The following is a 13,729-nucleotide window of genomic DNA, read 5'->3' as shown; positions in this document are numbered from 1 at the left end:
AGTGGTTGGAGTCACACTTTAACAAGTGTGTAAGTGACGTGTGTGCCTGTGGAGAGTTGTGCCTTCCTGAGCTCTTCTAAAATGCTGGAGTGGGACAGGCTGTTTACAGTGATCCACTCTCCCTGCCCCTCATTTTCTCTGAAATATAAGTTACTTTGGTTAAAGGGTATAATTAATGTATACGAATAAGACTCTACCAGGAACAATAGTGGCAGAGAGATACAACTTTGAACATATATGGTAATGAGATCTATTTTTGTTTATTATGGGAAAAAAAGAGTAGTAGAATATTTCACTTACATAAGTGTCTCAGAAGTTGTTTGCTGTGTGAGAAAGTTCTAAAGGTTTCTCAATGCCCTCTTGGTCTATGATCTGTTTCTATGCATCAGCACCCTGGTGGTGCTTTGCCTGGTGATAACAGTAGAATGTTACCAGTCATGATTTCAGCTATGATTTTAAATGTTACCTGGCTGCAACCTTACTTCTTTAATTTGAATCTAGCATCTTATGGTCAGTGGTTTTCAACTGGGGATGTACATCAGACTTTCCTATGGAGTTTTATTAAAACATAGATGTTTAGGACTTACTCCAGACTTACTAAATCTCTTCAGTCAACATTCTTGGTATCTCCTTGTATGTTATGTAAATTATGTATTGGGGTTTTTATATATCTCAAGATTTTTTCCTCTATAAAAATTATGCTCATCATTTTTATGAATCAGATATAATGTTCACTGTCTTCTTTGAAATTAGCCTTAGTGTGTTTTTAGACATTGTCTAATTTTTTTCTTTTGGATTGGCTTTATTTTGTTTTACATACCTCAGGAATAATCAGACTTCCTTGTTAGCTGCATTTTTCTTGTCATGAATTCTCATCATATCATTCACTTTTGAAAATTATCATTAATAAGTTAATCCATACCTCTTTAGGTCTCTGTCCCTTACAGATAGTTTTTGTTCTACTCTGATGCTCCCTAAAGGCTGTGCAGTCAGCTATAGGCCAAAGGTTTTACCTTCAGCAAACAAGAACTGTCTCAGAAAAGCACAGGACCAGGTACATACTCGTGGGTACGGACTCCTGATGACATCACTCAGATATCTTTAAGAACATACCAGTGGACTGAGTCAGGATTTCCAAAACTCTTCAGCAAAGAAGCTGACCAGATTATGTGGTTGTGAACCCAAGATTCAGCAGAACAAGAATTAATCACTTAGGACTGAAAGAACTGATAAGGAATGACTGTCACGTTTGGAATATTACTGATGTTGTTATAGTGTTCAATCTTCTGAATATATAAGAAAGCCCTTTCTCTTTCTTCTTAAGCTGTCTGTAACCCATAACAATTTAGGAGACCCTGTTTTTGTAAACTGAAACATTTGTAAATACCTTATTCTCCCTGCCTGACCCCTCGGAATTCAGAAACTTTTTTTGAGTCTTCTTGCTTTTTATAAAATATGGTTATTTGCAAAAGTTCAATAGGAATTTTTTTTTTTTTTTTAACCAGAACATATTAGAAAACTTGGTTTTACAACCAAGGCCTTGCCTGGAATGTCGTACTTGACAATGATGCTCATTTAATCAGATACTGCTGCCACTTTTAAGGAATTAAGGTTGACAGCCAATACAAAACCTGCCTAGGAAAACCGGCTTACTGTGTTCCCTTACACACAAATCAGGACGGTCACTCCCTGGCAGGCCCAGGAAACTTAGGATATTTGGGGACCTCAAGAAGAGAGGAGTTTGCCTAAATTTATAGGCACAGCAGGTAAAACCTAGTGGAGACAGCTTCTTGGCTCGGCTTCCCAATCTCAGAACAGTAAATAACAGAAGGATTTTAAAAGTTCAATCCAAGATCCCTTATGAAAACTTCCAGCAAAGTGAACGTAACAAGGCCTATACAGTAAATTATGTATATAGATAATCAGATCAAATCTAAGGAGACCAACCCTATTTCGTGATCAAGAATAATCTTTCTTTGGGACTATTTTTGATCCCAGCAGGGCAGACTGTAGGGGAAAAAATGTGTTTCTCTGGAGAACTGTGCATTGCCCAGAGGACACCCCTCCAAGTTATCTGATTCTTGTCTTTCACTGAGCTTGAATTCCATGAAGTGGTTAAGTAACTGGTAAGTCATATAAAATATGTCCATGAACGGACAGAGTTTCAATAGTCTTCCCTCCCAATCAGTTTTGCCTCAATATGCCTAACTTACAAATGGGGACGTTCTTTGTATTCTCTCTTTTCAAAACTGTGGTAAAATATATGTAACATAAAATTGAACGTTTAACCATTTTAAAGTATGCAGTTCAGTGGCATCAAGTACCTTCGTATTGGTGTGCCGCCATCATTACCATCCACCTCCAGAGCCTTTTCATCTTCTCAAGCTGCACCTCTGTACCCATTAAGCAATAACCCCCCATTCTCCCCTCCCTGGGTTTTTCTTTTGTGCCAATTATAACATCTTCTGGCACCCTCATTATGAGTGAAATAAAATTTTTAACACATGTTCATTTTTATATCCTTACGAGAGTCATGATCTTATCTTTTTTTCTGAAAAATATCTTTTAAGAGTCCTAAACTCAAAAAGGACCAAATAAATAATCTAAATGAGTGGGGAAGGTTGGGAGTGTGAGGACTGTCCCCAGTGAGGGCTGTCACCAACTGACCATCCTGATTTGCCCAGGTCTGAGGGGGCTGGGGATGCAGGATTTTCTGTTTTAAAACGGGAACAAGCTGTTCATATTAAGAGCTTGCACCCCATCTAAAAGGGGCTCCTACCCCTAATGATATAATTGGGGAATTTAGGCCTGAGACTGTTACATCAGAGAAGCGAGGAATCTGGCTATCTACGTTGTTTTATAATTTGTAAACGATGGCAACTAACACAATATTAAACAAAACAAAAACACTGTGCAGACCAAGCAAACTGCTCCAGTGTGGCCTCTGATGAAGAATGGGCTGAAAGCCCTCCCCCCCACCCCCCCACCCCCGATCCGCGGCCTCCTCAGGACTCCTTGGTCAGGAGGAAAACTCCTGTGGAAGCCGCCGGCCCGCCGCTGGGGTGACTACCCTGCTGCGGCGCAGCTGCTGCTCTGATCTGAGACGCATGCCCTCCCGGGAGCGTGTCTCTCAGGGCCCAGAACCCCTCAAGGCAAGTCCCAGGACCACTGGGTTCTGGCCTTCGTGTTATCCAAGGGCCAAAAGAGACCAAAAGGACCACTCGACAACTCCAATGGCCACTTTTTCAGCAACTCCGCCACGCCCTGACCTCGGTTCCCTAGCCTGCAAGCCCGGCTCCCCCGGGTGCTCAGCGATAAAGGAGGCGCTCTGAAGGTCTCCCCGGGGTCGGGTGGGGGTGTGTGCGTGTCTGGAGGTGCGGATGCAAACGGGCATCGGCGGAAACTCTCCTGGGCAGCCTCCCAGGGAGGGGTCATGCGGAGGCGGAGCGAGCTAGGGCGTGCGTGCCACCCACCTCCCCGCCGACCGGCCAGATTCTGTCAGAACCCGCCGCCGCGCCGCCCCCCGCCCCCCCCCACCACCAGCACGCTGGGACTCCCGGCCGCCCGAGTTGGATCCGCCAAACCCGAGGGAGAGGGAGGCCGTCCTGGCCCGGCGCCCCCCACCCCGCAGGTCCTCTCACCAGCTGTCCCTGGAGAAGGCGCGGAGGAACCAGACGCCCGGCGCCAAGGAAGACCGCATCTTGCCCGGCGATACCCGAAGCGAATCCGAAGCAGAGGAGGATGCAGAGCTGGGCACGCGCCCCGAGCTGGCAGTCCCCAGAGTTTAAATGCCCCGCCGGCCGGCCCGCCCCGACGCCGCAAATCGTGGCCTTCAGCCCCCGCCCCCTTGCGCCTGACCGCCCTCGGGCCCGGCCAAGCGCAAAGCGCACGCCCACTGCCCATCCTCCGGCCGGCCTCGGGCACGGACTTTTCTCGTGCTCTGCCTCCGGGCTAGGGACCCGCGGCCCTCCGAGCCTCTGGGGCCTCTCCTTCGGCCTGCGCTTGTCGGCTCACTTCCCTCCGGGGAACTGAAAGCTGCGATCCCAGATTCAGTCAGCTCTGCGTGACCTCCCGTCTACCCTCAGCTGCTCCTGCAGTGCCTTCCTATCCTGATTAGCTGTGGCGCAGACACAGATCGGGAAACTGAGGCAGGCTGGAGGGCCAGCGTCCCACAGGACGCTGATTTGAGTGCCAGCGCCCCCTGGGAGCGTAGGTGTCCCAACAGGGACTTTCTGTCCCACTCAGATTCCAGATTACGCAGTGAGCCAGACAAGACCCTACCGCACCTCGTCCACGGATAGACTGATACCCCCGCCCCGCCTCTACCCCCACGGTGACTGTGCAGCGGCCACTCTCGCTCTCCCTTCTGAAGGCCCGCGGCCACGCAGCAGTGAAGGGCCCCTCTGAGGCAGAGTTCCGTGCTCTTAAAAGTGCTCTGCAGACCTCTGGCCTGAAGAGTTCCAGGGTATGTTTCCACCTATAAAAAGCAGTGATTGTGAGATCTTTGTCTATGAACCCAAGGGTGAACTAACTATAGAGGGAAGCATTGGCCTGGAGAATAAAATGGTTAATAGAAGGTGAACTAGGAACTTGTCTGGGCAAATAGATTTCAGCCCTAAGCCCACCCTGCCTCTCACTCCTAGGAGTGCCCAGACCCAAAGTGCAAGGTCAGAGAAGGGCAGTAACGGCTACACCAAACAGGTTCAGACCCAGGAGAGTGGGCTTGGCCGCTACCAGCCCCGGAATCAGGCAAAAAGAGGTAAACAGAGTTGTAAAACCCTCCGGTAATGCCAGGCAGTCAGGGGCAGGGGTCTCGTGGCAGAAATGAAGACAGCAACACACAGAAGAGGGCAGGAGGTAGACGACTACAAAGGAAAGGGGACAGGGGACAGAAGGAAGAAGCTGTGCTGGGTTGTTTAAGGTATGGAGCTGAAACACTGAGGAAGAGCACAGCTACCAGCAGCTAACTCAGCCCTTAATTATACCACACAGGGTGCCCAGACGTACATTCATTTCGTTCTTACAGGTCAGGGAGGTGGGCATTATCCATCTGAGAAGACTGACTAACCATGCTGGTTTGCCTGGGACAATCCCAGCAGACACCCGCAGTCCCAGAACGTATGATGGACAGCTCTGGGGTCAGTAACACCCAAAAGACGTTAGGCCTGAAAGAAGGCAGATTAAGGGTGGAAAGTAAAATGGGATAATGAGCTGATATCACCAGGAAGAGAGCTGCCTGTGTCCAAAGGGCTAGAGGGAAGGAGAGAGCTGAATACAGAGGAGCCAGGGAAGCAGCTGAGGTCACTTGAAGCTACACGGGAGGAGTACGTGGATATCAGCAAGGGCTCCAGGGGTGCTATCCAGACTTCAGCAGTGGGGAATGTCTATCTTTCCATTCCAGACAGAGAGAAGCCAACGCATAAGACGCATTAGCACTCATTTTACATGGCCCTCTGGAGAAGGTGTGTTTGTGCCCCTCAGGGGACCATGCTTGTCTGTGGCTGGAACCCTCAGAGAGGCATAAAGAATACACCCTCGTGGTGGTATGGCTCTTACTCATGCTGTGCCAGTGAGTGGCTGGGAGCAGGGCCAGTCCTGAGACAGTCTTTGCCTTGTCCTAGTGGCTTCCTGTGAATTCAGGGGCCAGGATGGCAGCAGGGACAGTCCTACCAATGTTCCTCACTTGCTCCTGTGTGTGACCTGACAGTATCCTCGCTTCCTGCTGCTTGGGGGAGTGACAAAGAAGGATACTTCTTTCACTCAGCTACACAAGCTCTCTGCCCTCGACTCACCTTCCTGTTATCTGGCCCCCTTCACATGCTACCTCCTCGTACCTGGCAGGGTGTGGACAGTTGTATCTGAAGGCAATAAGGAGGGAAGGGATGAGCGACTGAACCACACACTAAAGAAAGAGAGCCTTAGTTCTTATTGTGGGTAGCCCTATAATTGGTCAAAAATGCTTACTATGCCTTAGTATCAGACACCTGAAAACAGGAGCCGGCAGATAATGACCTTTTTGCCCATCAAATACCAGTTCCTATTGCTAGCAGGTTTCATTGACCATCCATGGGACTTTTTTGGGTAGTCAGTTATCCGTTTAGGTCCTTCTAGATATAGCAACAAGTGTCCTCCCTGGTTTTTTCAAAGGGACCCAGGGACCTGAATTCTTGAGCAAGTCTGTGAGAACAAGTGCCACGAGGACAAGCCATTAGGCAGCAGAACCCTCGCGTTTCCCTGCACACACACGATCATCATTCTTTGAACACATCTCCGTTCTCCCACTTCTGTCTCACTGAACAGAGAATAGCACGATTTTTTCTGTGATAGAGTCAGAACCCAGACCCTTGATTAGTGGGGTAGGAGTTGAGATCTTAGGAGAAATTGGGATTACTCAACCTTTTAAAGGTTCAATTTCATATCAGGCCTGTTGCTTGAGATGCCAAGTGTAGTGAAAAGAACATGGGCTTTGAGGCAGAGCCAGCTCTGGCTCTCCTACTTCTCCAAACCTCAGTTCTCTCATCTGTAAAATGTGGATAATAACATTGATCTTGCAAGGTGGCTGTAAGAATTTAAAATTATGCATATAAAAAGTGTCTGGCCATATTAAATAGGTTTGGTAAGTGGAGCAATTCTTATATGTGCATGAGCAAACATACAGCTTGAGGATTAGATATTGACTACAACTGATGGAAACAGATGGCCGTTAAAAATGAGAACAAAATATAGGCGCCGAAGGATCAGAGTCCTTAAAAAGTATCAATGGGTGTAACAGAATAGATCTGACCTGCAAAGTCTTTAATATCCTGTGTGTGTGTGTGTGTGTGTGTGTGTGTGTGTGTGTGTGAATGTATATGTATGTGGGTGTCTGTGTGTGTGTATATAACTTCACTCACTGAGTTACTGCAAACATTATGATAATACATGTGGAATAATTTGGGCTTGACAAGGATGGATGTATGGGTTAAGTAAAGTGTCATAAAAATGAAGGAATCTATTATTATCTCAAATATATCAGATGCTGAACTCTTGCTAAGAAGAATTGCTTTTAAACTTCTTCCAGCCAACACAATCAAAAGATAAATAAGCAAGGTGCCCCCGTATCCAAGAAGATTTTGTTTCTCAATAAAAGACAATTTTTCGGAAGGGCTTGGCAAAGAAAGCCCCAGCATTGATACGACTGGTCAAAAGGAGGGGCTTCAGTCTATTCAAGACTGGACTGATGGCTCCTAATGGCCTGAAGAATGGGCTTTGGGGACCACTATCAGCCAAACAAGGGGACAGTCCTGCTCTCAAACAGTCAACCGAGGTGACTATACGGACAACCTGAAAGGAGGCAGTCCTTGGGAAGGGAGGAGCAGATTGGGCCAGTGGTTAAACTATTATGGTCTCCCAAAGTTGCTTTGTTCAGGGGGAGAAATAAAAAGGAATATAAGGTAACGATAAAAGGCAGACTCAGGTAGTCTGTTCACACAAGCTGAGGACAAGTTTTGGTTGCTCTAGTATCTGAAAGTAACAATTCATTAATATATTCATTTAATCAACACTGTTGGAGTGCCAACTATGTGCCAGGCAGGATGAGACAGGCACAGCCCCTAATCTCAAAGGAGTCACAGTTGAATGGGACAGACATGTATAGGGATGTAATTCCACCTCAAAGAGCCCTAGAGGAACAGGTTGACTCAAACAAGAAACAGGTTAAAGAGGTATGTTCATCCTCCTAAGGAGGCCCTGAGAAAGGATCAGATGACCCTGGAAGAGGCTTGAGATGCTCCACAGTAGGTAATATGAGAAGCAGATGTGAAGCACAGCTGGGCGCGTGCCAAGTAGAGAAGAAGAGAAAGGTAGGACCAACAGAGCGCATGGACACAGGCATGTGCAAAACAGCAGAGCATGAAAAAGCGTGGTCTATTTAAGAGATGGTGCATAAAAAATTCTGTGTAGCTGGAGAGCACACATGCACAGTGAGGAGTTGCTGAAGATATGACCGTTTTTACTTGTGGTGAAATAGCGAAAAGCCTTCAAAGCCAATGTTAAGGGGTTGGGATTTTGTCCTTCGGACAGTTGGGAGTTATGAAAAGGAGGTTTTCAAGAAGGGTTGAGACACAATCAGATTTATGTTCTTAGAGAAGAAATGGCCATTTAAAAGCCCTTGCCGACCTCTGATTCTGGATCAAGATGGAATAGACTCACTTCTCCCTACCCTTCTTGCTAAGTGCTAAACCCCTGGGCATTGTATGTACAGCAACATAAGAAAATTCTGAGAAAGTGGAGAGAAGAAGGAAGATTAGCTAGGAAACTCGAGATCTGAGGAAAGACACAGTAGTGGTTTGTCTGGGTTGCTTTTTATTTCATTTATCCTGGGCTGGGCTCTGGAGAAGCCAGCACCCAGTCCAGAAGCATCAACAGCACAGACAAAAAAGGAAAGGAAAAAACACCAAGAAAAGCTAGCCAGCTAAGTAAAGGATCAAGAAAGGGGCAGCCCCTCCACCCAACCACTACAGAGAGCACAGCAGCCCGCCCCACTTCTATCAGCAGAGGCAAAGTGGAGGCCTCAACTTCCATTTGCACCTGGCTGGAATGAGGCGTCCTCCCAGCCCCACCATCAGGGCATCAGGGTGGTGTCAGGGAACTCCGAGTTCTGGGAAGCCAGGACTTTCGCCACCTTCCAGTGGTGATGAGCACGCCCCCACCCCACCCCCATGGTGTCAGCAGAGATCATATGGGGAGCAGTAAGGAGGGCCCCTCCCCCTCTCACGCAGGGTGGTGTCAGTGGAGGCACAGTAGGGACCCTGATCTCCCACTCTCCAAGCTGTAGCGAGATGCCCTTCTCCACCACCCCACGGGTATCAACTGAGGCCAAGTAGGAAACCTGAATTTCTACCACCCACCTGGAAGAGAGGATTAAAAACATGATCCAACATGCTGTCACTTTCTTAAAAAACTAAACATACATTCCCCATACAGCCCACTAGTTGCCTTCCATAAATGAAAATTTCTGTCCATACAAACCTGTATACAAATGTCTGTAGTGGCCTCATCTATAATAGCAAAAACCTAGAAACAACGAAAATGCCCCTCAACAGGTGACTAGTTATGGTACACCCAATACTACTCAGCAAATAAAAGAATGATTACTACACACAATTTGGATGGATCTCAATGGCATTGTGCTGAGTGAAAAAAAAATCTGTCTCAAAAGGCCACGTACTGTATGATTCCATTTCCTTGAAATGACAAAATTATAGAGATGGCAAGGAGCTTAATGGTGGCCAGGGGTTAGGGATGTGGGGACAGGGAGGGGTGCGAGTGTCACTTTCGAGGAGTAACATGAGGGAGGTCTTTGCGGTGATGGAATAGTTTTGTATCTTGATCATGGTGGTGTTTATATGAATCAACACATGTGGAAATGGCACACATAGAGCCATACATACATTCTGTACCAATGCCAACTTTCTGCTTTTGATATTGTGCTATAGCTATAGGAGAAACTGGGTAAAGTTTCCTCCCTGAATTATTTTTGCAACTTCCTGTATATATATCATTGTTTTAAAAAAGTTTTTTAAAAAGTGGAAAAAAAAAAGGAGCTCTTTGTCAACTTTTTAGTTCTTCCTAGTAGTTCTCAGTTTGCTAATTCTAGAAACAGGGGATGGTACAAATTTACCTTTTAATATAAATCTTTTCTTTTCAGAATATGCTGTGGAGTGGCAAGGTCAGCTGTCCATGCTAATTCAAGTTAACATCTAACTTGCCTTCATGAGTACAGGTTTCAGCATTATTCCCTTGATTCCAAGTTATTCCACCTCTGCTTTTATCTAACACCTTCTTCTGTACCACTTTATGGCTAGGAGATAATACTCCTCCCCATTCCAAAGACAAGAAAATTTAAGCTTATAGAAGAAAACAGGCATGTTCTGAATCACATAATGGTGGTGGCGGAAAGATAAGATACCAGCTCTCCCCAGGGCCACTCCATAAGATCAGATTCCTTCTCAGCCCCTGGGGTGACTGTGGACATGCCTCCCTGCCTTTCACTGCTGCTGTCTTGTATCTACAGTTGGGAGCACAGTTTTACTGCACCATCGTAAAGCAAGAGGAATGAAACAGGGAGAACAGGTTGGACAAAGGAAAATTGGAAAGTGTATTTAGAAATGAGAAGCATGTGACTTCAAAGAACTGTGATGCTTTTCACAGACAAGAATGGGAAGGTCTTTTATAGGGAGAAGTTTACTAGTCAGATTAAAGAAGTTCTGGATAAACAAACTAGTGCCGCACTATATAAACTGAGATGTTCTTGCTACCCTTTGGTGTCCATGGCAGCAAAGGCAGGCCCCAGATCTGGAAAAACTCTCTTATATCTCCTTTGGCCCAACAATACCTTCACCCTATAATTTCTCCACAAAACTCTTTTGCACTGGTCTCAGATCCCTGGCTTAGTGTGCTGTTGGCATTCCTTGTAAAATATGTGAAGGACAGGCAGGCTGCAAGATGCAGGAACTGAGCTCGAGACTGAAATTCCTGGGAGAGAGACCTAAACCTAGTCCTAACCCTATCTTAGATCCAAGTCTTCCCTTCTTCTGAATTCAAGATCATCTAAATGCTCACCGTATGCTTCTAGTAATTTCTATTGACTGAGCCCTATTTCTAAACCTTACCCCCCCACCCCTACTCATGAATTTGTACAGGTTCTTTCCAGTTTATAATGACAGAGTTTCAGCCAGAGAGAGGGGCATATGCCCAGGCATCTCTAGGGGAAAAAAAAGCAAAACAGAAAATTCATCAGTTTCTTTCAAACTCCTTGTGTGACTTTGTCAAGTCCTTCAAGTCTTATAAAGTCCTCGTCTATTTATTGCACGGTAGGAGGTTTAAGACATACACACACAAGCCTCAAAATTAACAAATACAATCAGGTAGAAAACGGATGAACTATGAATAAACATTCGGTCTGGTTAATTAACAAATATTTAAAAAATCAATCTGAAATTCCTTATAAAAGCTTCCAGTAAAGCAAACTTAAGAAGACCTGGATCCTAAATTAACACTCTTGCTGCACCTATATGAATAATTAGACCCAATCTAATGAGACCAGCCTTAGGTTGTGATCAAGAATAGCCTTTCTTGGAGACTATTTTGGATCAAAACAAAGGAAGCTGTAGAAAACATTTTATGCTTCGGTGGAAAATTACGCATTGGCTAGAGGACTCCCCTCCGGGTTATCTGATTTTAGCCCATAGTTGATCTAATTTACAATTCTGCAAATTTTAAATAACTATAGAAGAAAATCAGTTTTGTCTCCATTTGAACTTTCACAACGTTCCTTTATTCATATAAATATGAGTATTTTTTTTTCTTTTGCCTTTTCTTGGAACCAGTTATAACAGCTGCTTATTTTCCTTAGGGGTTTAAGTCTAACACATGCTCACTTTAATATCAACATGTTCATTTTAATATCTGTATGAAAGTCATGAGTTTACTTTTTTCTGAAAATTGTCTTTTAATGTATATAAACAATTATCATGTAAGGCAGAAAAATATGTACTGCATACAAGTAGGATACTATGGCTGGGCAGGAGGAAGAATTCCTTCTGATTGAGAGAAATCAGATAGGTTTTCATAGAGCGGGTGGCAGTAATCCTTTGCCTTAAGGGTGAGTAAAATTTTAAGACTGAGAACTGGAAGGACAATTTCAGGCAAACAAAAGGCCTATTAATCCTAAGGGGCTCTCCTGACCCAAATGTTATTAGCCTGCACCCAGCACCCTACAGTCCCAAGAAGAGGCCAGACTCAGTCCTGTGATATTCACACAGGAGCAATACCCAGTTTGGAACCAGTCCCAGGGAATCTCCCTGTATATCTGACCTGGCAAGGCTTACAGTCCCAACGCTAGCTGATGAAGGACTCCTGGCAAGCACAGAAGCACGAGGTATGATGAAACTGGGATAACTGGCTCATCAATTCAAAGCAGGGTGTCTTGAAATGAGCATCACAGCCTATTTCCTCTATGTCAGATAGAACTATACCACAGCCTAGACGAATCCCCTACCCTGTGCCGCCTGGCAGGCCAGGTGTAGGGTTGTATGGATTTAATTGCATCTTACTCCTGGAGTCAAATTAAGTTTCATTAATGGCTATTAATCCAAACATTTCCATTTTGCCAGTGGTGAAGAGGAAGAGGTAGGTATGGAGTTCAGAAAATGTAATACAAAGAAAACACATATTTAGTAGAGCATTAACTAAGTCTCCAGCTATCACTGTTTATCTGTGCCTGATGACATTCCTTCATGAATGGATTTTCCAGCGTAAGCCACTGTGTGTAAGTCTATACTTACTGTAGACTGACTTACTACAGACACTACAGTATAAGCCACTTACACTATATTAGTCTCCTAGACTAATAACAAACACCTCCACAGTTTCCAGAAACCCATGCCTAGCCAAACTTCCGATTGTGTTGGCTCAAGCTCCAATCCCGTTCTACTTCAAACTCTCTTTTCCCTTGATCCTCCATTGTTAATTTCAGTCTCAGCCTGTTTCTTTTTTTTTTTTTTTTTTTTTCCGGTACGCGGGCTTCTCACTGTTGTGGCCTCTCCCATTGCGGAGCACAGGCTCCAGACGCGCAGGCTCAGCGGCCATGGCTCACGGGCCCAGCCGCTCCGCGGCACGTGGGATTCTCCCGGACTGGGGCGCGAACCTGTGTGCCCTGCATCGGCAAGCGGACTCTCAACCACTGCGCCACCAGGGAAGCCCCCAGCCTGTTTCTTGCCTTATGTCTATGTGGTTCCCCCTCCCACTCCCAGCTCTGTTTCCGGGTTTTTGTTTTTTGTTGTTGTTTGTTTTTGTTGTTTGTTTTTTACAGAGCAGGGGTCACAGGGAGAAAGGCCCTCATCTACCATCCCTGAGCCAAGTCACTTGTAAGGGAAGAACAAGGAGTTACCTTATGTGGAAAAAGGCTCCTGAGGCTGAACCCTAAAAGACCGAGCTGTATGACAGTCAGTCAGGTTTCATGCGTAGGATATAAAGTCCCAATAGTGACAGGAAAAGATGTGTTGCTCAGCTCTGTAGCAATTGCTTTGAACTCCTTAGAGAAAACACAGAGTCCCCCTGGGAAAACAGGGTAAGACATGTTCCTCCTGTAGCTGAACCTGTCAGGTGAGGGTACCTACAGTTTTAAGCCAGGAAAGACTTGAAGACAGGCATCATTTCACCCTCTGGATGAGCAATAAAGGAGACGTGCTAATCTACAATTTAAACAACACACCCATCCATTTGGCAACTAGGCAAAGTCTCTTTCCTTGATTCTCCACCTTAAAAAAAAAAAATCTGGCTTTAGTGGTAAGAAGGCTCAGAGTAGGATGGAACAATGAACAAAATCAAATACCCAAATGCAAAGCAAATGTAAATGTCATCATGACCTAGGGACTTAGAAAACCTTTTCTCTTAGGCATTAATACGAAAGGTCAAATGAAATGTCTGAACTATCTCATCGAATTCTCACAACAACTCTATGAAGTAGGTACTATTATTATTCCCATTTTGCAGATGATGAAACTGAGGCACAAACTAACACAGTATTGTAAAGCAATTATACTCCAGTAAAGATGTTAAAAAAAAAAAAAGAAAAAGAAACTGAGACAGAGAATTCAAGTAACTTGCTTAAGCTCACACAGCTGATATGTGGTACAATCAGAATTTAACCTGTGACTGTGACCTTAACCACTGCACAAACTATCCC

At 45.2% G+C, this 13,729-nt stretch overlaps 1 protein-coding gene across 2 annotated transcripts in view; it reads right to left on the bottom strand.

Moving 5' to 3' along the window:
- Positions 1-13,269, bottom strand: part of SLC37A2 (solute carrier family 37 member 2) — a 38,320-nt gene extending 25,051 nt beyond the window's left edge. Inside the window, exon 1 of one of the 2 annotated variants that reach the window (XM_060160697.1) lies at positions 12,932-13,269. Coding sequence is in view for 1 of the 2 variants with exons in the window: in XM_060160694.1 (XP_060016677.1) it covers positions 3,642-3,700 (59 nt within the window). In the remaining variant the exon portion in view is untranslated. Of the gene's footprint in view, positions 1-3,641; positions 3,772-12,931 lie in introns of those variants that run through there. The other variant, XM_060160694.1, reaches the window with a different exon arrangement.
- Positions 13,270-13,729: the final 460 nt, after the last annotated feature.

This window comes from Lagenorhynchus albirostris, chromosome 9 (genome assembly GCF_949774975.1).
Source record: "Lagenorhynchus albirostris chromosome 9, mLagAlb1.1, whole genome shotgun sequence".
NCBI lineage: Eukaryota > Metazoa > Chordata > Mammalia > Artiodactyla > Delphinidae > Lagenorhynchus > Lagenorhynchus albirostris.
Note: the sequence above shows the minus strand (reverse complement) of the source record. Positions and strands in the feature narration are given on the sequence as shown.